The sequence below is a fragment of the Musa acuminata genome, chromosome BXJ1-5, assembly GCF_036884655.1.
Source record: "Musa acuminata AAA Group cultivar baxijiao chromosome BXJ1-5, Cavendish_Baxijiao_AAA, whole genome shotgun sequence".
Classification (NCBI taxonomy): domain Eukaryota; kingdom Viridiplantae; phylum Streptophyta; class Magnoliopsida; order Zingiberales; family Musaceae; genus Musa; species Musa acuminata.
In genome coordinates, this window is record NC_088331.1 from 45949660 (window position 1) to 45975503 (window position 25844).

Genomic DNA, 25844 nt, shown 5'->3' on the forward strand with positions numbered 1-25844 from the left:
TATATATATATATATATTTATTGTGTGCTAAACGACAAAAACCATGTGTAGATTTTTCATTTTCTTGAAATAGAAAGCTGTTTCAATTATTGTTTTTAACCATATGGGTGTCATTGTACATGGATTGGCATCTTGTCTGCCGATTGTCTGATATGCTGAGTATAGATTGCAGTGGAATCAAATTTATTGAGTTCCTAATGTCGCTTGATAGCCAATTATGAGAATGCATTTCTGTATTTTTCAGTAGTCATGAATGCAATGTACAATCACATTGCAGAAATCTGTGTTTCCACAAATGTCTATTTTGCAGAAATCTGCTGCTGTTATGATGTGGAAGGTCTTCAGGTGTCAAAAGAGACAACCCAGGCTTCAATAATTGTGGAAGGTCTGCCTACAGAATCTGGTATGTCCTTTTCCCTCAGTAAGATTGGAAACCACTTTCTAAGTCGGTTTTGTGGAATTTTAGATAAAAACAGCAAGGAATAGTAATTAGGAAGATGTACACTTTGTTGCTGCTCCTTTGTTCCTGCATAATTTCTACCAATCTCCACATTGAGCATCAAAATCACATCTCACTAAACTTGCATTTGGGATTGGGCTTCTGTTATCGATCATTTCCTTTATCTCGATCGAGATGAAATTGAGGCGGCTTTGAAAATGATAGATAAGCCTGTGATGACTGTGTAAAAGTCACAATAAAAACTGAATTTTTTTTTGCTTTCAATGAGATTTAAACTCAAGACCTCCCGCTTACTAAACGGGTGCTCTAACCAACTGAGCTATGAAAGCAATCTCTATTTCTTTTTTTCATTTTTTAAATATTTTAAATAAAGAAGTCACGATGTTTTGTGTGCATGTGTGATTTTGCGTCATGCTCTCGAAAATTTTTTATGTGCAAGTTATAGCATCAAAATTACTTCTAGTCTTAGTAAGATATATTTAGAGTGTCATAATAACTAAGGAATGTTAATATTATACTTAAGTGTTAGAAATAATAGCCAACCTCTGAAGTTGAATCAACATGACTCATTCCTTAAATGTTGTTTCTCGTTCTTTCCCTTGATAACAAACTCCGCTAGAGTCGAGGGATCCTACAAAATCATGTCCGGGGATAAATCCCTCTTATGCTTAAATCAATAGAGAGCTCAAGAGATTGAGTTTTAGTTCGGAGAGTTAGAGTTAGAGTTAAGTGCAAAGATATCCCTTTTATAGGTCCTAAGAAAATGTATCAATATAGAATTTTTTTTTTATGTCTTGTCTAGTTATGCTCAAGTGACATTCCATGATGACTAGATAGACTACACAAGCCTAGGTGGTGCCACACCATCATAATACTAGTTGGGCTTTTATAGCCAACTAGGTGACATGTGTTGAGCTTCAATTGGTTTCTTAAGGTTGGATGGTATCTGTGTGAGTATAGATTGATTGTTAATTCTAGTCATATTATTCATCCTCTATGGTGCTTCATAGAAAAATTTTTCTATATTAAAGCATAATATCTAACTAAGAACTCAATAATCATTACCTATATTAAGAAATGATTAGGTAACGACACATGAGATGTAAAAAATACAGCGATAAAGCTTATCTTGAACTACTCGTGTAAGTAGCGTTAGTCAGAAGAGATACATGAGGGTTTCAAAATATGTTTAAATTATCTAAGTAGGAGATTGTCACAGCGTTGATGCATGTCGATGCATGCTAACTTGAACTACTTGTATAGGAAGTCTTGGTTGCAAAAATGAATGAGGGCATTATTATATGTTGACTTAAACTATCCACATAGCAGGCATCAAATATTGGAGATATATAAAGGCATTCGGATATGCTGACTTGAACTACTTGTTGCTTAGAGGGTAATCAAGTGCATAAGACTTGTGAGGGCATCGACATGTGCAAACTTGAACAACCTATATATATAGTGTTAAATGCATAGAACATACGAGGACATTGTGGCATGCCAAAATAATAGCCCACATATTGGTACTAGATACATGAGGTACATGAGAATAGTGTAAATCTACTTGAAACTCCAACATGAGGGGTGTTAGATGCATGAGACATTCAAAGGTATTGAGACATGTTGACTTATACCACCCATGTAGAGGTGTTGGACATACGAGACAAATGAGAGCTTTGTGTCATACTACCTTGAAATTCTCGCATAAGAAGGATTAAATGCATGAGATGTGATGGTATTAAGATATACCGACTTGAGCTACTCATATAGAGTGTCAAGACATGTTAGGGCATCATGGGATATCGACTTGAATTATCCAAATGTCAGACACGAGAGACATATAAAGATATCGAGGCATGATAACCTGAATTGCCCACATAGGGAGTATTGGAAGCAAGAGATACTCGAGGGTGCATCAATATGAACTACCCACATAGGGGTATGTCAAACACATGAGATGCATAATGGCGTTGGGGCATATTGCCTTAAACTACTCATGTAGAGGTTGTCAAAATTATGAGATGTTTGAGGGCATCAGAGTATTCCAACTTGAACCTCTTTGGTAGGTGGTGTCAAATGCATGAGGTGCACGAAGACATCGATGCATGCTAATTTGAACCACTTGCATGGGGGTTTTGGATGCATGATATAAAGAAGGCATCAAGGCATGTCTTCAACTATCCACACAAGGAGCATCAAATACAAAAGTACATCGTGGCATGTTGACATAAACCACTCTCGTAGGTACTATCAAATGTATGAGACTTATGATGACCTGAAGCATATCGATTTAGACCATCAGCATAGGGATATCGAATGTATGAGGGCATTAGGGCATGCTAGGTTAAACCTCTTTGGTAGGAGTGTCCAACACAAGAGGTGCACAAGGGATTTGACACAAGTTAACTTAAGCTACCCATGTATCTCAATGCCAATAATATAAGTTGCCTCATTCATATCAACTATTTTATAATTCTTAGTGAAATTTCTTTTGATTTGATACAATAAACTAAGATCACTAATGGGAAGCAAAATATTATCCAAACATAAGATCAATATAATAAACTTACTCCTACTGATCTTTAGATAAAAATATTAATCAAAAGTATTTTCCTTAAATTTGAAGGAATTAATGGTATAAAAAAAACTTTACATATTATTATCTAGAGATTTATTTAAGGTTATAAATGAATTTCTTAAATTTGCATACTAAATTTTATATTTCTTTTATTTTCTCTACGAATCATTATTTAGGTTAATTCATATAAATCCATATTTCCATTCAGAAAAGTTATTTTTACATCCTAATCCTATATCCACAATATCTTGTTATGATCGATACATTCTTTATGAGTAAAACCTTTAACCATAAGTCTAGTTATCATATTGTTCTATATTACTCTTTTAAGTCATGTTTATATAATAAACTCTTTTACAATTATTAGGCAATTCGACAAATTCTCACGATTCTGGTCCATTTATTTCAACTCTTTTTTTATTGCATCGTATCATTTTATAGAATAATTATTTTTTATAACTTGTGAAAACAACGAGGAATCCCTTAGATTCTATATCATAATATGATTCTTATAGATATATCATATATAATAAAAAATGATAAGTCTCTTTTCCCTTTGAAATATTCTAAAAAATGTTGGTGTTTATCAATATTATTAGCAATGACATCAACATCATGTGGGAGTTTATCAATATTATTTTATTATTCACCCTCATTAATTTTTTTAGTAATTTGAGGAAGAATAATATTTCGAATATAAAATGATAAAGGAATATCAACATGTATTTCTTTAATATCATAATTAAAATTTAAGATTTTCACTCTTATTGTTTTGTTATTTTCTAATAATCTTACATTACTAGATTTAATTATTCTCGTACTATGACTAAAGGAATAAAATTTATATCCCTTTGAATTTTTTGGATAAATAATAAAATATTCAAAAATAATCCTTGAATCTAAATTCATTTCATGTGAATTGAAGACCCTAATCTCTTTAAGATAATTATAAATATATAAATATCTTAAATTGAGTTTTCTACTAGTCCATAACTCAAAAGAAGTTGATGGAATTGACTTACTAGGAATCTTGTTTAAGATATACATAATCGTTCTTAGGGCTTCACCTCACAAACTCAAAAGAAGTTGATGGAATTGACTTACTAGAAATCTTGTTTAAGATATAAGGGCTTCACCTCACATTAATTCAAGTATAGAAGAATAACCTATCATGCTCATAATCATATCCATAAGAGTACGATTTCGTCTTTCAACAATTTCGTTCTATTCTGGCACATCTAGTAAAACATATTAAGTACAAATACCTCATTTTTCTAAGAATCTAGTAAAATAACTAGAATTATGATTGGGTTCATCATAACTACTATAAAACTTATCACCCCTATCAGATAATTTTGACATTTCTATCTAATTATCTCTCGATTTTATTTGTATACACCTAAATGTGTCAACAACATGAGACCTTACATGAATTAGATATATATAATTATGTCTCAATTGATAATATATAAAGGTGATAAAATATCTTTCTCCACCAAAATAGAAAATATGAAGTGACTCATAGATGTAAGTATATATAGTCTTAAGGAGTTCAATAAACTATGTTTCATTCTAATATTTCATTATAGGATCATTGTAAACTCAAGATTCATATTAACTCTGTATAGACCATCATATAGAAAAAATTATCTTTTACTGAATTATGATAAGTTTACCTCCGTCAAAAAGAAACAATATCCTAACAATTCCAAATAAAAAACTTAAATTTTTAGAATTATGAAAATATAACATCATATGAATCTTCTCTGGGCATAGGCGATAAGTATCAATTACTATCGCTTTCGCTTTAAAATGATTTCCTATAACGATAGTTCATAATATTTTAGTTCTTATATTAAAATAAATTTTTATTATTGATAATATAAGTTGAAGCATTAGGATCAATTCATTAAGTTTTAGAAAATAAATTTTATAATATTTGATTAGAAAGATATAAATGTTAGACTTACATCTTTCCTTTTCGAATCAAATCTTATAACCCATCTTCACGTGACCTTTCTTATCACAGAAGTAGCAGTTTACTATGAAGATTTTTTTATGGGTTTATATAGCATTTATAGACTCAGGTGATTTATGTTTTAACTTATTACCCATTCCTTAAGTCATACTCAAATTATTATGAGTCTTTCCTATTTTAATTTTAATTCTTTCTAAAGACATATACTAGCTAGTTTATTTAAGTTTCACCCATCCTTAATTTTATAATAGTAAATTTAAATGAGCGAAGAAATAAAATTAAGAATATATTATATAAGAAAAAACTCATATATATTTATACATAATGTTCTTGAGCTTACAATTTTGTCAAGTATATTGATAATATAATCTTGAATTTCTCAAATACTTTCATACTGAATTTCAATTAGTACTTTCATTAATATGTCAACCAATAGTTTGTTAGTAAATTTAAATTGATCTTTAAATATTCTAGTGTGCTAATCATAAATTATAACGAAGTCTAAATATTATTAGCAATTATCATAAAATTGAGTCTTTTATATATTTTTCGATCATTTATCTTAATTATTTATTTTATAAAACTTTCAGTAATTATGTATGTGATCCATTCAATGAGTTTGATCAAGGTCTAACACAATTTGTGTAAATTGCATATTTCAAGCCATTTATGATAATTTAATCCCAAAAAATATAAATATTAGAAAGAAGTATAAAAATATATGGATAAAAGTATGGCTATAAATAAATAATATTAATACTTTAAGTTTTTCAGTAAATATTGAAATTTCGATATCATCTCTATTTTACTTTTGGGTGAAATATTTATATATCCAGTATTCATACAAAATTATTTATAGAAGACTAATATTATTCCTATGGAATAATATTGTTACAATTGGGTATACAACCCTAAACTACAATGATATCCAAAATAGTATTATCCTATTCTATCACATAATTATTCAAAATAGATTCTCCTTTAAGATTATCTAAATCTTCTAATTATGTGTGTCATTATAAATATTATTTTTTTAAAATATAATTTAATATTGATTTTTAATATAATTTAAGATTGATTTTTAATATAATTTTATAAGTTAGATCTATGCCACCTTGGTAGCTACAAGACTAATATAATAATTTAAAATATAATTTAAAATATCTTATAAATGATAAAATATTTATTGTAATTCATTTCTAATAAGTCTATTATTCTAAGCCACTTTAGTAATTACCAATTAAATAAAACTTAGGGATGTGAGCTACAAATAATATTCATCAAAAATTTTCAATCTAATTTATGTCAAAATAGTTTAATAATAATAAAAAAATAATCATAATAAATTATCAAATATCAATCAATATTAAAAAAAACTCGTATAATAACTATAATCATGATAAATCATAAATCATACCTTTATGTGAAAAATAAATATTATTTAATAATTTTAAAATATACATGTGAATAACCAAATAAACATATAAGAATAATAATTAGATTTTTATTATCACATGTAAAATTTTATCAATATCGAATGAGAAAACTATAAGAGAATGTCATAATTTATATTTTTTAAAATTCTATATATAACCTCTTAGACCAGGATTAGGCTATCCAAATTAGGCTAATAGATTTGGGCCAATCATCCACCCAATTACGCCCATCAAAATTAAAGTTGATTAAAGTCAAAATTTGATCAAGATTTGATTTTTTTTTAATTCGACCAAAACTTGATAGATCAATAAATCTAATTAAGTAGTCAAAATATAATTATGATCAAGATCAAAATATTTGATTAAAATAAATCAAATAAATTAATTTTATAATTGAGGACATAAATAATTCTTTTTAATTTCTAAAGGGTACAACTATAATTTTATACGGGATATTGAAAGAAATATCTAATTTTTGAATGATATAATTGGAAAATAAGATTTAAGGACACAAGTTAGAATTATTTTATTTATGATGGCTAAAAATATCTTTTTATTAAAAAACTCTAATTCTCATTCTATCGTCACTACGTTCCACCATGCCCATGCGCATGGGTCTTGTCGACGATGCACCGATCGTTTGCTTATGTGTCGCTCGCTGTGGCACGACCCTTCTCACGTGGTCGACCAGTGACCTCACTAGTCGTCGCGTCATGCTGTTGCACCCACAAGCGGCTGTGCGTCGTCACGCTGTGTTGTGTCGTCGTGCCCACACATGGTTGTCGACCACACCGCTGTCGTGGTGCTTGGCGATGCTTATAAGTCCATCACGTAGTTGTTAGGTACTATGGCCTTTGGCATATGGTCAATGCCGATCGCGGCCAACAAATGCTACGGCGATGTTGCAATTGCTGCGCACAGTGGCACTACTATAGTCGTCACATGCAATGGCGCTATTGCAACCGTCGCAAGGCTGCCAGACCTTATGAGGCTTCTATTGCATATGTAGCCGCTACTCGTAACTGGACTTTCGACCCCTGAAAGTCATCACCTTCAATAATACTTCCGTCGATAGTAAACTATCGATAATGATCCATCAATCAAACTCGAGAAACCTCACATCGCCGCAAGTATGCGACAGGACAGACTAGATAGAAAGCAAATTGTCAACACAAACAGATCGTTCAATGTAAATCAAAACCAAATAATATCTTTTCACAAGCAAAGAGTGCTAATAAATAAATCTAAATATAAAATCGATTTGAAATACTTTTACGTTCTAAAGTATTTGATTTCAAAACATGACTCTAATACCAATGGTAATTATATAAACTATAATATGCCATTATTATGTAAAAAATCTTAATATTAGAAATTAAAATAAAATAACGATAAATCAAATATCAGTAAGTACGTTATCGTTAGATCCAAAAACTATAGTGAAGGTCGTCTTCTTCTCTTTTTTTATTCTACATATAATCGTTATAAGCAATAGATTAAGGACAAAAGAGATATGAAAAAAAGATCTATAATCTCTCATTCACTAGTTGGATTGATTCGTCTTAAAAGATCTTACATTTTATAGGTGAGAATAGAAAAACTAAGATGAGTGATTAGGAGAATTCTTCCCATAAAATTTATCTACTAAGAAATCTTAATATAATCATATTTTCTTTCTATTGACCATAACTATAATAAGAATCAATCATATTTATAACATATATTACTTATTTAGGATCTACCTATATCTTCACACACAAGAGACACATAGATTTTTTGAATTGAACCTTTGGGATTGTCGGTAATTTAGATATGCCAACTTGAACTCTATGGCTAATGTGTCAAACGAGAGACGTGTGCGCATCACGTCCCTTTTTTTCTTCGTGATTTTGTGGCTTCTTAAGGCTAGAGTTGGTGCATTCTCGAAACATTTCACTCTCGAAGAAATGTAGGAGAAGATTTAGACGAAGTTGAGGGTATCCCTCAACTTTCTATTAAACCCCCAAGCATTGATTTAATTTGGTTTGGATAAGTTGGGTTTGACCAGTTTGACGAGGAAAGGGGTCAAAGTCAGAGGCATCGGCATCAAAAGTTTCAAACAAAACTATGAATTTTCACAGACGATTTCTTACACCAAAAACATGTAAAACAACGAAGAACACAAGCATGATCGACACAATAGCGAGAATAAATTTATTGCAAATAAGATAGAAGAGGAACTTGAAATGTTTACATGTCAGAGGTGATGGTTGGTTTATTGAGAAAGATAGCATAACCAGAAGAGAACTACATAACCTCAATGACTGCCCGGCCGATGATCTTTCCATGGTTCAGATCATCGAATGCAGCGTTGGCTTCTTCGAATTTGCATTTCCTTGTAACTGTGTCACGAAGATTGAAGATTCCAGTTTCTGCAAGCTTGACCACCTGGGGTAGGTCTTGTCTGGCTCTTGCACCGTATGAGCCAATTATTTTGACCTGCTCCAAAAAAATCATAATTTCCATTAATCTGAGCTGAGTAATTGGTAAGTCATAGTTACTGGGAATGAAAAATGTAGATGCAGTGACAACAAATCATAGACTTAGCAACCTTCTCTTACTAAGCTAACAAACAAAGATATGAAAAGACTAGTGATAACATCAAAATAACAAGTTGTACAAAGATTATGTCTATTAATCGAGTGTTTGATGAAAACAGATGGAGATAACCAAATCTACCATAACAAACATGTCAACTTAAAAATCACATTGTATAGTCTAATTTATTATTGCTGAGTCAAAGTATGGCAATGCACTGTCACTTGTGAAATTCATGAACTGAACAGAAATTTGGAAGCTTAAATGAATCAACAGGCAAAATACATGGCTGGAAAAAGATATTCTCGTTGCTAATGATCTACAGAACTCTACATTCTGGAATAGGATTTCCAAACTGAACAAAAACTGTTTAACAGAGCGAGCAACACTGAGCAAACCTGATATAGTTCATTCAACAGTTTCAATGCCAATATATACTGACATGAAAGCCTGGAAGTTAAAGTTGCAGCTCATCTAGAGATTAACACTTGGAAAGACTATTAAAAGAATTGCATGGTTAAGAAATACTAATTCTCTAGAACTTTGTAGTGTCAATACATGTCCAGTTGCTTATATGGATAGTTGTCGTGTTGTCTGTTTGAAGTCAAATCAGGTTTTTTATTGCTCATCACTGGTGGAAAATTATCTTGCCTCAACAAACAGTTTATCCATGGTATCACACCATAGGAGTGTCCGACAGGCTTTCGTCGCTTTGGTGACATCAAGCAATATCTCATGTGTCCAATAAAAGATCTGGACATTGTCAAGAGTTCATGCATATTTTTCCATTTCCATTTATAGTATTTAGTTACTTGGGTCTGACATCTATCTACAAGCAATATAACATAATAAATCTTATTAAAACAGTCACAAGCAGTCCAATGTGCTACAATATGCACCATGCATGTACATTGTCACTGGACTTAAGCATGTATTGCATAAAACTAACCGGCCTATTTACAAGTCCTGTAGCAGAAAAATACTGCATGAACCACTGATAATCGACATGAAAAGTGGTGATGCTAATTGTACTTGATATAACATATTGGACACTGATTATGTATTTCCTTTTTCCAACTTTTTAATGGTCTTCTGTCACTAATTTCTCTCCATGGAGAAAGTTCTGTTAAAGAAGCAGGTAGACTAACATTCAGATAATGAAAGTGGCCCATATATCTATTTACATAACAGATTGGAGAACTGTGGAGTATTTGGTTGAACTTGAATTTCAAGATTTAAAACATTACCTGTCTGCGGACAAGACGAGTTATGTCTACCTCCCCTATTGCATTGGTGGCGGCAAGACCTATCATGACAGCTTTCCCTCCATCTCTTACACTTTTGGTGCATTGCATAAATGTCAGTGGTTTCCCCAGTGCCTCTACAGCCACATCAACACCCCTTCCTCCAGTTATTTCCTACCAAGAGTCAAAATTGATGCAATTATAGCAAGATCCAAGGGATAGGAGTTAGAGAATAGAGATAATGCAAAGTCATCTAAAAAGAAAGGTACTTTGCTCTATTCAAAGCTTTCAAAACCTGCACATTAAATTTATAGTTAGTCAAATATGATATATCTATTATCAGCTATGTAATGTTGCAAAATACGGGAAATTATAATAATGCCAGAAAAGCTTGATTCTCATTTTAGAACAATACTGTAATTCAGTCAAATGACTACTATTGGTGGTATGAGGAGAGATAGAGGAAGAATTTTAAAAACTTTAATAGAAACTATAAATAAAGATTTCTCTTAACTTATTAGATATCTAAATGATGATAAAAGATCCATTTAGTTGATTCCAAATGGTTGCGACTACGCTTTTGTTGTAACTGTATTGTAATTCAGTCTCTTTTTTTTTCAGATGCATAAAAATATTGTCATGGTATATTTTGCACACAAACAGATAGATGGCAAATAAAATCACAACCAGAGAAAGAGTGAATTTCTTTAGTGTTCAACCGAGTTATTAATATATCATGTTATATGCTGACTATTCAAAATTCTGTGATTGCTATAAACGTTATTTTTATTATATGCTTACTGCTCTATTCACGTTTGCATTTGATCAATATAGACACACAAAAGTCTTCTATTGTAGACACATCTTCCATTAATATTATTAGTCAGGCAGATGAGTCTGTTTCTAAATAATTTAGCATCAAAAGCAACAAAGAAACATTATTTTCAAGTCATCTTCATAAACCAGGAACAGATAAGAATGAGGATATTAAAATATCTACCTTGATCTTGTCGACAACATCTTCGTTTAATCCATTTATGGTGTGTGTAGCACCAAGAATTTTAGCATTCTGAAGTTTCTCATCAAGAACATCCACTGCAATGATCTCAGCAGCACCAAATGCCTTCGCTATCTGCAAACAACTGAAGCAGATAACTTAATCAAAATGATGCAACCACCAAACATAGGCATTAACAATATACATAAATGTGCATTACAAGTAAGAAATAGATACTATGTCTTATAAGTAGTGACATTGAATAAGAAATATAACTATAAGCAAGTTCAGAAAGCATCCTCTTTTTTCTTTTGTGATAATAAGCATCATTTAAATATTGAACAAAATCATTTTAATATTTAAATAAGCGTACAATTCTTCTTTGCGGCTCTACAAAATATTTCAATCAAAGATGCAAGGTAGAAGTAACAAATATTTCACTTTATCATATATTAATATTCATGTGAATCATTTTTTACCTGCAGGATTCATAACAAGGCAGTACAGACTACAGAGTCCATAACTTCACATGGCTTTGTATACTGATCACATCTATTAGAGGGGAAAATGTTTTCTGGTTTGTACCATTATAATCACAAGTTGATGAGCTAGTAGGATGGGAATAAACTGACATATGCCTCCGATAGCAGATATAACAAAACACTACAAACAACTCAGATATTAGAGACAAGCATGCATAATTATCTCCACTTCGAAATGCATGGACCGCATTCCAGTGGACAAAACAATTGTGATTTCAGAGCATCACCTGGATCCGACACCACCAACTCCAATAACCGCAACTGAATCACCCGCTAGCATTTCAGCTGCATGCCTCATAGCACCATATGCAGTAAAAACAGCACACCCTAATATTGCTGATTCTGTGTATGGAAGTGAATTGGGAAGAACAGCCAATGCATTGGCTGGTACAACACAATATTCAGCCATTCCACCCATGCTGTACATATACACTGGCTTCCCTATATAAAACAACAAACATTCAGACATAACAGAGGAAGTAAATTTTATTACATGATTACCACATGAAGTAGATTCATCTGTCACGAGAACATCTTTTTTCTCTTATATTTCATAAAGATGGAATGTAAAGAACCACATGTGATCATGAAAAATACTGTTTTTCGGCATGATTTACTGCATAAATGACATATGCAAATTGCTAAATGAAAACTAAAAGTTAATGTTGTATGCTTTGAAGTGCAAAGAGTTATCTTTGAGGTTTGAATAAGCTAACAAAAGGGAAGTAATGCTAAATGTGGAATAGTACCATTGCTGCGAAGATATAGTCGTGTTTCGCCATCATAAAGAGTTCCTTTTGCACGATTGTAAGCAAAGAAAGCCTCACAAAGGTCCTCCTGACCCTGTTATTATATTCAAACTATAATTACAAAATAGGACACCTACTCGGGGCTCACTAGAACCCAACAACTTAAGGAAAAGCCATCAAACACAACACAAGCATAGAAGCTGAAATTTTCTACCTTCACACAGAAGAAACAATTACCACAGGGCATTATAAAAGCTCCAACAACATGACTTCCAACTGGAAACCTGAAAATCTTGACAGATTGTAACTTTCTGAAACAAGTAAAAAAAAAAATTATGTACATTGACAACCAAAAGATTTCCTCCATGTACATCTACCTCTTTATAATCCCACTGTCAGTATGTGCACCATGCTCAACTACCTCCCCAGTTATTTCATGTCCGACAACACAAGGACTTGAGAAAGGAAGTTCACCTTTCAAGACATGAAGATCGGAGTGACAGACTCCACATGCTGAAAATAAAAGCATTAAGCTCATTTAAACTACAATTTAGGTTACATAATAAAGCCAGCTGCATAAAAGTTTAGTCACAAAAAAGGTCAAAATAAGGAATTGAACAGAGAGCAAGTACAGTTTCATAAATGAAAATAAAAACTAGAAAGGCACATATTACTAAGCATAAACCACATAATTGCATAATTAAGCACCACCAAACTAGAAAGGCCAAAATTACTAATTTGTGAAATTTTAATAAATCTCATGCAATTGAAATACTTAATCATCTATAATTGGTGCTGCTTTGACCTACATTTTCTTAACTTGCATGAGTAAAAACTGAAGCAACCGATACATCTATCCAAGTGAAAAAGACAGACTCTAAAGAGGATGCCATGTCAATAATTCTTCAGATTGGAGGATGTCAATATTTACAACCTCAGAATTAAATGAAATGCCAATGTTTCTGATGCATATGGTCAACAATAGTACTCAATCTCCAGATACAAGTATCGCTTGCTCTCTAGCCACATGAAAACCCCCCACAATCAAGGAATAGGAATGAGATGACTTATTTATAACCTTAATATGTGAATAAACAGTCTTTGCAGAAACACTTGTATGCACACAAACTAAAACTTGGCAAGGTTGCTTAACAAAGCTGCAGTCAATGAAGGTGGAGCATGACATGACACAGAAAAAGATAGGAACACAGAACCTGGGAAGCTTTTCAGTTCACTGAGCTCTCATGTAGAGACTATAAGCAAAATCGACCAAAGTAATCACTGCTTAAAGAAAACAAAAGTTTTTAGAACAAAACTTTGGTGGATTGAAAGGCAAATGCAAATAAAATAGCATACCAAATCAAGACAAGGAATATGATTATGTCTCAGCGACGATATAAAAATTAAGGTTTGGTGATACCATAGATAATAATCCGAAGATTACAGTATAAATTAAGGGATTATATGATAAAAATAATATGTTGAATGAGGAACTGGACTCGAATCCTTAAGTCATGGTTAAATATGTAACTTTCTTTTCTGTCTTATAATGGTACGTAGTCAATGAGCAATACAGCTAAGAGAGTTCAGATGCCCTGATGGACTTAAAGCTGATAATATTATCAGATCAATACTATGAGATAAGCTCATAACGTTCCAATGTCAACCTATTGATTTAAGAGAGATCATGGAAAAGAAGAAAAAGCAAAGTAAACAAGATCACCTATTTCAGTTCAAAAAGTAAATTTAGTTCCTTTATAGTTTAAAATGAAATAATTTTATTTGTAAATAACTATGTATCCTTTGATAGAGAATAAGATAAAAGAAAATATGATACTAACATATGCTCAAGAGATAACAGAAAAGGATCCAAAAGAAAATTTTAATAAAAAATTTAAATACTCTGAACCAAACTAAACATATGATATTTTATCAATAATGATACAAGATCTATATAACCGATCGCAAATAGTTGAGACTCAAGCTATTGTTGTTGTACATGAATATCGAATTAACCGATTGAAAGATACCCTCGAAATAGATCGACAGAGACATTAAGAACAGCAAACATGACCTAAGGGGGGAAGCAAACGCAAAGACAGATCGAAATCGAAGGATCCATCCTTGACCTTTGGTCTTGATGAGGAGCTCGCCGGCCTTGGGTTTGGGCATATGAAACTCCTCGATGGTGAGGGGCCGATTGGGCTCCCAGAAGACGGTCCCCCGCATGAAGGACGGCCCGCCCGTGACGTGGTATCCGGCGGCCGCGATCCCGTCCACGCCGGAGGCGCCGCCGCCGGAGATCCATCGCCGGGGGAAAACGCAAGGCTTGGCGGCGCGCCGAAGAATAGAGCGCGAGATGGCGGCAGCGAAGAACACCATCTTAGAAGGAAAGATAGGGACAGATTGCGACGGTGCGTGGAACTTCAGCTTAACAGTGGTGAGTGCGAAGGCAATTCGTCTTACCTCGACCGACGGTGACCCAACCTTCTGGTATGGCACATCACTGCATTGACTCGGGCTTAGTCTTGCGTACTCTACTAGTGTTTGTTGGGTGCGTTACTTTGGCGGTGAGAGTTGGTCTCAGGTCACCGCGTTGCCGGCCAAGGCGATCCGATAGTGTCCGAGCTGGAGAAAGCGATTACGTGTGCAGTTACGTAACTGGGTCCTATGACTGGGATCATTGAAATGACTATATATAAATAAATGTTTAGATCAACAACAAGAAGCGTCGATATGTCCGAGTGGTTAAGGAGACAGACTCGAAATCTGTTGGGCTCTGCCTGCGCAGGTTCGAATCCTGCTGTCGACGTTGCATTTTTATTGATCTATCTATGTCAAAGAACACAACTTGACCTGATTTTTTTCCCTTTTTGTCAAATAGTCATAAATTTAAACTACCTGAAATGATATTTTTAATTTTTTTCAAATATTCATAAACAATAACTTCTTAGATAATTTACTCAAAAAATACTCATAATTGATTTTTAGTTGGGAGGAATTTATTAGGGTTCGAATCCTACTATTTATGTCAAATAACACAACTTGAAATGATTTTTTTTATTTTTTTCAAATATTCAGAAACAATAACTTAATAGACAATTTACTCAAAAAAATTACCCATAATTGAATTTTTAGTTGGGAGGAATTTACTAGGGTGCCCCTAAGATAAGTATGTCTTTGTCCTTTAAGGATTATTATATGATTTAAATGTGAAATTATCCAAATTCAACTTAGAAATTCTTGAAAGCATCTGAAATAGAACAACCAATGAAATCTTGGAACTCAGAGTTATGCCCTAAAGTAATAATTTGATGGAAGCCACAATAGTGTGAAATCCATCCAAATCAATGCAAGGAAGCAAATGAAACACACATTATTTATTTGCAAATGAATTCAGCTCTTAAATAAACACAATCAATGCTGCAGGTGACAGTGAATCGAAACATAAACACACTGTGTATTTTCCCAGCACACTTCTTCTCTCTAAGCTGCATGCTAGCTTTTGTGGTCAAGAAGGTGCTACAGTTCGTTGCTCGGACATTCCCTTCTCGCTCGTGTAAGGCTCACTGCGAGAGGCTTCATTGATCCCCGCACCCTTCTCGATCACCTCATGGACTGATGGGGCCGCTGGTTGTTGACTATGGGATCCGGGAACGACAGTCTTGTGGACATGCACACGGTCCTCTACGTCCACAGCCTCACGTTGGGCGGCCATCTTCTTCCTCCTCCAGCTGGTGCAGCAGCAACACGCGACCCCTGCGAGGATCGCGGGAAGGAAAAGGACGACGATGGAGACTAACACGGTGCCGATGAAATGGAGGTTCAGGAACGGGAGCCCGAACGACAGTTTAGGTACGTGCGGTATCGGCAGATCCGGGAGTGGAGGAAGTTTGGGTATTGGAGGCAAGTTCACCGGTGGCAGTTTGGGTATTGGAGGCAAGTTCACCGGTGGTAGTTTGGGTATTGGAGGCAAGTTCACCGGTGGCAGTTTGGGGATCGGCACCGGTGGCAGAATTGGTGGCAGAATTGGTGGCAGTTTCCAGAGCCGTCGTCGCGGTGAAACTCCAAGCATCTTGCGAGCTCCTCGCCGTGACATTGTGCTGCAAGAGACGGAGATTATAGCGATTTTGTTATTGAACTATGAATCGATATATACGTATATATATAGACGTATGTACAAGATTTAAATAATAAATGTTGCCTAATTCAAGGAAATATATCATATTCAGACTATATAATATATATATATATATATATATATATATATATATATATATATATATATATATATATATATACAGTGGTAGAAAATCTTGAATAGGTAATTGTTGGTAGAGCAATATGTGTCAATCGATTATGAGAAAAAAGAAATCCTTCATTTAATTCGCCAAATTTGTCCAATGCATTTGGTGGCATTCTGAACTCTCCGGAGGATGAATGTTCGAGATGTTCAACTTGCGTAGATAAATAGTATCTTTTCAAGTTACTTCATATAAACATTTGTAATTTGAGAGCGTGATTGCATAGATAATCTAACCTAAATGATTTCTTTTTTTACTAATGATACGATAATTGATTTCAATGTGTCTTATCCCGATAGGGTCAAGCTGCCTAATTATCATAATATAACTTGGAAAACCCTAAGTTATTAACCAATAAATTTTAAAAGATATCTCAATCGCGTAATGATTATCGAAAACTAATTAATTATTTTGAGGAATAAAAAATAATTAATTATTTTTTTTATCTTTCGAGGCAATCAAAAACTGATCAGAAAATTCTTCGATTAGGATTATAATGATATGATCAATACCTTCATGATTACAAGGTTGACACCTCAATGTTATATTCATAGTACTTTTATCATATAGATGTTATTGACTACATCGTGTCTATCGCATGCTTCTCGAATTCAATATAACATAATTTTACTTAAATAGAAAAATATATAAAATTATCTCCGACATTAATACACTTTTGCAAATATAATGGTTCCGGAGCCATACTATTAAAAGTTGTGTTCCAAAATACAAAAATAAAAAGCTCTCATAGAATATATGCTTATGGTTTTACATTCTCAACTCAAAAATAAAAAACATCTTAACTTTTTAAGTTAGTATAAGCATTGGAGGGACTTTATTAAGCAATATAGTTTTATAGAATTCGATATCCTTTGGATTTAATTATTTTTGACACAGGATTCCAATTGAGTCTAATAATTAAATTTGAACTTAACATATATAAATTAATGTAGTTATAAAAGACTTTCCACATTTGCATATAAAAAAATAAAAATTTTGCATGTACTGTCTCATAGTAATTTTTTTAAAAAGTCATATAAAACTTCTAATACTAGAAGCTATTTTAAATTCACAAAGATATTTGTTTAGTCAACAAACCAAATTCTCCCTAGTCAATTATAATTGATTGATGGAACCATATAAACTTTTTCATCAATTTACTAAGAAAATTATTTTGAATATCAAGTTACTGAAGAGATCATAAACTTAAATCTTCAATCCAATCATAAACTTAAAACAACCTAAAATGATTTCTCTATTTATTTATTTATATATTATTATTTTATAAAGGGTACATGATGAAAATGGGATTAGGTCCTAACACCTTCCTTACCTTACGATTTTTATTAACTAAACTAGATAGCACCTTAAAAAAAATTAATATTTATTATTCTTGTTTTAACATTTGCAACTTTCATTGTTTCCTTAAATCTCTTGTTAACATATGGCATTGTCATGCTTATTCTTGATGATGAATGGGGGGGATCAATGTGCCTCCCTTCTTCCTTTGGCCAAATATGTTATGAAGCTCATGGTCTCAAAACATAGGTTCATGGATACTTATTTTTATATACACCATTTAATACAATCTCAAGTTGGCCTAATTAATTATTTTTTAAAGATAAAAAATATTTTTATTATATTAAATGGCATTTACATTAGACTGGAACCCTCATACAATAAATAATACACTAATGAACTCAGATGTCTCATCAATAATAATAATAATAATAATGACATATTACTTATTTATAAATGAATACAGTTCTTAAATAATCACAATACACACACAGCAGATGACAATGAATGGAATGAATGCAAGTGTAAACAGGAACACAATCAAATAAGCACACTTATTCAACCATCATGCATATTTCTCAGAGCTTTGGCGACCATTTCTGTTGTCTGCGAGCCTTTGTGCTAAAGAAGGTGGTGGCGACTTGTCACAGAAGGGCCAGCGCCGCCGGTCCTGCTGCTCGAACGTTGTTTCCCTGATGCAGGCTCACTAAATGAGGCTTCACCCGTCACCGTGGCCTTCTTGAACACCTCATGGACTTTGATATCTTCGTCGATCGACAGGGTCGCCAGTTGTTGGCCATGGGGTCCTGGAACGACAGTCTCGTGGACATGCGCATGGTCCTCCACGTCCACGGCTTCGCTTTTGGCGGCCATCTTCTTCTTTCTCTTCTTGATGCAGCAAAACAGTGCCGCCGCGAGGAATGCGAGGAGGAGAAGGCCGCCGAGGGAGGCGAACACGACGATGATAACGGTGTGGTTTGGGCTTGGTGGCGGAGGCACCGGTGGTGGAGGACGGACGGGTGCCGGAGGCGGCTGCAGCGGTGGCAGCTTCGGCGGAGGCGGCTGCAGCGGTGGCAGCTTCGGCGGAGGCGGGGCCATCTTCCTTGGCGGTGGTGGTGGCGCTTGCTTCGGAGGTGGGGGTGGCGGGGGGCTGCGGCGAGTTGGTGGCGGTGGCGCTTTCTTCGGAGGTGGGGGTGGCGGGAGTCTGCCGCGTGGTGGGGGAGGTGGTGCTTGCTTCGAAGGTGAGGGTGGTGGGGGGCTCCGGCGATTAGGTGGCGGTGGTATAGACGGGGATACCTTTGGAGGAGGTGGCGCAAATGGACGCGGTGGCACTCGAGGCGGGAGGAAGGCCATTACGTTTCAAGAGACTCGAAGACAACTATGGAGGGGATGGAGAGAGAGGATGGGGGGGTGTGGGTATTTGTAGCATCGATCGAGAAGAGGAGGTGGCAATTGGGCAATAGGTTTGCAAAAGACTTTACTCCCATCCTACGGCTTTGCAACGGTGGCTTCCAAATGCTGACAGCAGGAACGTGAATTGCATAAGCACACATGCTCTTCCACATCTTCTATTAGGAATTTAATGTACTTATGCGTCCAGAATATATTTCCATTTGGATATTGCTGCTGCTGTCGCTGCTGCACATCAGTGCACAAGCTGAGCATAGTTAAGTACATCAGATATGTGCAATGAACTCCCATTGCACGTGATGATTGGACAGTACATGGACTGTGAAGCAAGCATTGTGTTCTCCAGTATCTGTCAGACAATCTTGGAGTCGAGGAAATGATAAGTGTAGGTGCTTGAAAACTGGCTGAGCAAAATTAGGTTTCACGCATGATAATGGCCCTTCTTCCCCATCGCCAGCTATAGATTATTCTGAGAAAAAGACCTTCCCAGGGATCAAAACTGGTGATAAGTCACCAGTAGCTAATATATAAATGCAAGAAAAGAATTAATATGAAGAAGATGTTCTCCCATAAAAACAACAGATCATTCGTCTTTAAGTAAAGATAAGCAATCGCCAGAGCTTATGACAAGCACAGCTTCCCCACTGTACCTCAAGTTGTATAATGCAGAGTGTCTGTTCTTACTTCCTTTTTATATCTTGTGTTAACACCCTTAAGCTCTAAATCTTGTTCTGGGGTTCCTAAGCAAAAGTCCATGCTCAAGATGGCAGCCAGTTCATGTCGAAGGACACAAAGGGCCAAGAATGCTCAACCTAAGCAACAGTTGTTTGCAAGCCACCCTTGCAAAGCCTTAGCATGAGAGTCAAGTCTTTTGAGAACCTACTGCCCAATGGGGCCTTCTTCTTCTGTTACCGCTCGATCGATGCTACAAATACCCACACACCCCATCCTCTCTCTCCATCCCCTCCACAGTCGTCCTCGAGTCTCTTCAAACATAATGGCCTTCCTCCCGCCTCGAATGCCACCGCGTCCATTTGCGCCACCTCCTCCAAAGGTATCCCCGTCCATACCACCGCCACCGAATCGCCGGAGCCCCCCACCACCCTCACCTTCGAAGCAAGCACCACCTCCACCACCTCGCGGCAGACTCCCGCCACCCCCACCCCCGAAGAAAGCGCCACCGCCACCAACTCGCCGCAGCCCCCCGCCACCCCCACCTCCGAAGCAAGCGCCACCACCACCGCCAAGAAAGATGGCCCCGCCTCCGCCGAAGCTGCCACCGCTACAGCCGCCTCCCGCACCCGTCCGTCCTCCACCACTGGCGCCTCCGCCACCAAGCCCAAACCACACCGTTATCATCGTCGTGTTCGCCTCCCTAGGCGGCCTTCTTCTCCTCGCATTCCTTGCGGCGGCACTGTTTTGCTGCATCAAGAAGAGAAAGAAGAAGATGGCCGCCAAACGCGAAGCCGTGGACGTGGAGGACCATGTGCATGTCCACGAGACTGTCGTTCCAGGACCCCATGGCCAACAACTGGCGACCCTGTCGATCGACGAAGATATCAAAGTCCATGAGGTGTTCAAGAAGGGCACAGTGACCGGTGAAGCCTCACTTAGTGAGCCTGCATCAGGGAAACAACGTTCGAGCAGCAGGACCGGCGGCGCTGGCCCTTCTGTGACAAGTCGCCACCACCTTCTTTAGCACAAAGGCTCGCAGACAACAGAAATGGTCGCCAAAGCCCTGAGAATCATGCATGATTGTTGAATAAGTGTGCTTATTTGATCGCCTGCCTGTTTACACCTCCATTCATTGTCATCTGTTGTGTGTGTATTGTGATTATTTAAGAGCTGTATTCATTTGCAAATAAGTAATTCGATCCTCATATTCAATTTGGATGACTTTTACATTCTTGTGGCTACCATCAAGTGATTCATTTAGGGCATGACTTCGAGTCACGATATTGGTTTTGGATGGCCGTAGTTGCAGAACCTGCATATAACTTTAATTAAGAGGTGCATATTGACTGTGGTCATTGGATCATTTAGAATGAGCATCACAATACCATATTCTTCATGTGTTAAATATAGAATAAAAGGAGGGGATATAATATATATATATATATATATATATATATATATATATATATATATATATATATATATATATATATATATATATATATATATATAAGATGGTTCCACTATATTCTCTAAGACTAAACTAAATAAGACCAAAAACACTACTCTCTCAGTCGACTTAAAGTTTCAATTGCTTTTCTTCCTATTAACCTTAATAGAAAATTTATATACCTTTATCGTTGAGCTAATTATAAATTACCTTATGTAATTAGTTACCTTTAGCATATCAATCTATACACTTTCAAAAGTTATAATATGATCTATATATTTATGAAAGTAAAGTATTTAATCTTGTTTCTCCTTGTATTATTGACTCTATTGATTGAAATATCATATATGCTTAGCGATAAACCAAAGTGAGGCATAATCAACATATGTTTGATCGAAATATCATATATCTTGTTTTTCCTTATTCTCCTCCCCTACCTTTACCTCTTCCACCTCTACCTTCATCTCTTCTTTTCCTTATCCTCTCTCCTCCCTCCTACTATTATCCTCTTCTTTGTCTTCTCTATCTCTATTCTCATCTTTGCCTCATGAGATTTATCGAAAATTAATCTTGTTATAATAAAAAATGAACTGAAATGCACTCATTCATAAATACGATCCAAAAACATATCAAGTTCAATAATTATCTTAAAATCATAAAAAAATAAAACTCTACTAAATTCCTTATTAGATTAATGTTATAGTGGACTTGTGGAAGTTTCAAGTCATTTAGTAGAAATTGACTCGTAATATTCAAAAATAAATTAAATAGACTCGTTCAAAAAATATGATAAATTTTACAAGTAATTATCCTAAAATTATCATAAAATAGAAAAACTAGTATAATCCTTGTTTGATTTATGATGTAGTAGAATTATGAAAATTTAAAATCGGCATGTGAATTTTATAGTTGAATGTTTTTCGATTCAAATCAAGTATATTTGGGTGAAATTTATCTAAAATATCATAGGCTTGTATAGTCATGCCCACGTATAATTATAACAATCATTCTCATTTTTTTCCCATCTTTTGGAGGATTTTAGAAGTATTATTTTTTGAATTTCTTATGTTTCGAGGGTGATTCTATAGTTGAATATATTTCAATTCAAATTTGAGAGTATTTGAATGAATCGTATCTTAAATCACTTTAAGCTTGTATATTCACAACTAGTAATGCTCATTTTTAAAATAATTTTGGGAGATTTTAGAAATATAATTTTTTTGAATTTATAAGTATTTTAGAAGAGGAAAATAGAGAAGCAAACGAAGGAGAGACAAAAGAACAAGAGGAGAAGAGTGAGGAGATAGACAAAGAAGAGGTAGAGGGGGAGGAGACAAATGAGAGAGAGAGAGTATGAGAAAAAAAACAGAGATGATAGACGAGAAGGAGGAGGGGAGAAATTTTTTTGCTGAATTAGTTTGGATCGATTCAAGAAAAAAAAAATCTAGTCATGTAAATCTAAATTATTTAATAGAACGAATAAGAACATAATTTTTCATTCATAAAAAATGACACCTCTTGGTAATTTCTGAAAAGAGGGACGCCACCCACCCCCATAAAAAGTACATAATGAGATTTTTTCGATAATTACCTATATGATATATTCTTAAATTAGATAATATTCTATTTTGATATTATGTATGTGCCAATATATATCGATTCGATTCGATGAGAAAATGGCCATTCTCACAAGTGTGAAGCTCTCCATTTCACGTATAACGACGTCACCATCGATCAATGGGTTGGGTGTTTCCGATTTTACCACGACCACCGTGGTTAGTGACTCCGGTTAAGCCACAACCTCCAAACAAGCCGCCAACTCATGCGAACCCCCCGCCAGCTCCACCTCTGAAGCAAGTGCCCTCAGCCCCACCTCCGGAGCAAGTGCCCTCAGCCCCACCTCCGGAGCAAGCACCACCAACCCCACCTCCGGAGTAAATGCCACCGCCCTCACCACCGAAGCAAGCGCCGCCACCCTCAAGTCCGGGAAAAGTGCTACCAATCCCACTTCCGGTGCCAACGCTGCCACAACCACTTCCTGTTCCAGTGTTGCCACTTCCAAATCCGGGGAAAGAGACGCCAATCCCACCTCCGGGCCAAACGCCGCCACCCCCACCTCCTGAACAAGTGCCACCTCCGCCACCCCCGTCACCGCCAAGCCCACCTCCGCCACCCCCGCCTCCGGAGCAAGAGCCACCACCCCCACCTCCGCCTCTGGAGCAAGAGCCACCTCCCCCACCTCCGCCTCCGGAGCAAGGGCCGCCACCCCCACCTCCGGAGCAAGTGCCGCCACCGCCACCACCTCCATATCAAGTGCCGCCACCTCCGCCCCCACCAGGAGTGCCAGCTACGCCTATCAGTCCTCCACCACTGAGACTGCCACCACCCGAAACCAATCCACGGAGCCCGCACGAAGCCATCATCATCGCTGAATTCGCCTCCCTCGGCGGCCTTTTACTCCTAGCGTTCTTCGCGGCGGCCGTGACTTGCTCCATCAGGAAGAGAAAGAAGAAGATGGCCGCCAAAAGACAAGCTGTTGACGTGGAGGACCATGTGGATGTCCACGAGGCTGCAGTTCAAGGACCCCATCGCCAACAACCGGCAGCTCCGACGTCGATCGACGACGATATCGAAATCCATGAACTGATGGAGGAGGGCGAAGTGGTCGGTGAAACCCCACGCAGAGAGCCTGCGAGGGATGCAACATTCGAGCGGCGGGGCCGGCGTCGCTAGCCCTTCTAAGGCCGATCACCGCGACCTTCTGGAGCACAAAAGCTAGCAGGCTATTGTGTGCTCGCAAATCAGTGTTACGTCTATTGTTGTTATTTAATGTATTAATTCGCGGATAATAATACTTGTTTCATTGGCTTCTTTGTGTGTTTCATTGACTGCATTGTCTATATGTTTCTTTCCCGTCGCCAACGTTCTATATGATCCAAGTCGAAATGCCAAATTTACTGCCTGCACTTGAAGCTTCATGGTCTTTGTCTAAGAAGGACCGATACGGGAAGAAGAAGAAGTCACGTATGTTTCACATAGGTAACGTCCGAAACCAATCTACTTGCTGTCGAGGAGTCAACTTGAGGTAACGTTGACTAACGATCTGAGGCATGTGGATCCCTGATCTGGATCGTCAGTTGTTCTCCATCACTTCGGCGCGAATCGTAAAGTAAGACATTAGGAGTTTCTGAGATTCGTGCAGAGGCAGTTCAAGGGCGTTGATGCAGTCGATTTTTTTCTTATTTTCTTACAATTTTAAAGGCATGGCCAGGTGGCATTTTAGGAGTTTAACTCACGCCTTACGTGGCGACGTACGCCGAGAGGGGCGTCTCAGAAAACTGTCCCTCCTCGCCTTTTTCTTTCGCTTTTTTGCATAAAAAATAATTGAGAATTAATTATTTCCTTTTGATTAAAAAAAGCAAGAAAAGAGATCATTAATATTATCCATCCTAATATCGATGGATGACATAAATTAAATACATTTAACACTGTGATTTAAATTTAATCATTTTATATCCACGATTAAATTTTTAAAGACGTAATTAAATATATTAATTATTCTAAATTTGATATTGATAAGATTCTTACATATAGTCAGTATTTAACGCATTATATAATATAGATAAGCTACATATAGTCATTATTAAAAAAAATTAAATCCAGTCTAGAAAATATCTATTTTTTGAAAAAAAAAATGAAAGCGGCCCATTTTTATTTGCAAATTTGCAAATCATTTTTATTTAATTAATTTTGAGCCAATATAAGAATCGAGAGGGAGAAAAAAAAAAGTTGTGAATCACTTTTGAAATAAACATATTTGATGGTAAGGAAAGGAAAAAATAGCAACTATTGGAAGCCTAAATTTAAGGGGATTTCTGATAAATAACCCAAAGAGTGTGGTGGTCAAACATTTTGTGCTTTCCCTAAAAATCATCTTTTTCTTATTTCTTTGCTCATCAGCTTATTTTATGATTTGAGATTGAGAAAAAAAGAGAAAGTTATAAATCACTTTTTATATATTTGATTTTGAGGCCATGCAAGAATTGAGATGGAGAAAAAGAGAGAAAGTTGTGAATCACTTTTCAAATCAAAATAAACATTCGATGGAAATGAAAAAGTAAAAATGTAGGATCTTTTGAAAGTTA

At 35.8% G+C, this 25844-nt stretch overlaps 4 protein-coding genes and 2 non-coding genes across 7 annotated transcripts; 2 read left to right on the forward strand and 4 right to left on the reverse strand.

The window, feature by feature from the left end:
- Window positions 1-715: 715 nt before the first annotated feature.
- On the reverse strand, window positions 716-789 carry TRNAT-AGU (transfer RNA threonine (anticodon AGU)). The gene has a single exon. It is a non-coding gene; the product is annotated as a tRNA-Thr (tRNA).
- A 7833-nt stretch (window positions 790-8622) lies between these two features.
- On the reverse strand, window positions 8623-14986 carry LOC135674609 (uncharacterized). Of its 2 annotated transcripts, none has more exons than XM_065184617.1 (8): window positions 14691-14986; window positions 13036-13074; window positions 12776-12845; window positions 12562-12655; window positions 12040-12253; window positions 11274-11415; window positions 10277-10447; window positions 8623-8930 (listed from the first exon to the last, which is right to left on the reverse strand). In XM_065184617.1, exons 1-8 carry the CDS (start codon window positions 14867-14869, stop codon window positions 8739-8741), a joined length of 1101 nt encoding a protein of 366 aa, XP_065040689.1. In that variant the 5' UTR covers window positions 14870-14986; the 3' UTR covers window positions 8623-8738. The 2 variants fall into 2 exon arrangements, with proteins under 2 accessions (XP_065040689.1, XP_065040690.1); XM_065184618.1 differs by having other exon boundaries at window positions 12939-13074; window positions 14691-14965.
- A 305-nt stretch (window positions 14987-15291) lies between these two features.
- TRNAS-CGA (transfer RNA serine (anticodon CGA)) lies at window positions 15292-15373 on the forward strand. Its single transcript has one exon. It is a non-coding gene; the product is annotated as a tRNA-Ser (tRNA).
- A 699-nt stretch (window positions 15374-16072) lies between these two features.
- On the reverse strand, window positions 16073-16636 carry LOC135674022 (protein TRACHEARY ELEMENT DIFFERENTIATION-RELATED 7-like). Its single transcript, XM_065183431.1, has one exon. The coding sequence runs from the start codon at window positions 16634-16636 to the stop codon at window positions 16073-16075; it is 564 nt and encodes a 187-aa protein (XP_065039503.1).
- Window positions 16637-18550: 1914 nt separating this feature from the next.
- On the reverse strand, window positions 18551-19549 carry LOC135675169 (protein TRACHEARY ELEMENT DIFFERENTIATION-RELATED 7A-like). The gene has a single exon (XM_065185444.1). The coding sequence runs from the start codon at window positions 19515-19517 to the stop codon at window positions 18786-18788; it is 732 nt and encodes a 243-aa protein (XP_065041516.1). The 5' UTR covers window positions 19518-19549; the 3' UTR covers window positions 18551-18785.
- Window positions 19550-20530: 981 nt separating this feature from the next.
- LOC135675172 (protein TRACHEARY ELEMENT DIFFERENTIATION-RELATED 7A-like) lies at window positions 20531-21461 on the forward strand. The gene has a single exon (XM_065185446.1). It carries the CDS (start codon window positions 20572-20574, stop codon window positions 21271-21273), a length of 702 nt encoding a protein of 233 aa, XP_065041518.1. The 5' UTR covers window positions 20531-20571; the 3' UTR covers window positions 21274-21461.
- Window positions 21462-25844: the final 4383 nt, after the last annotated feature.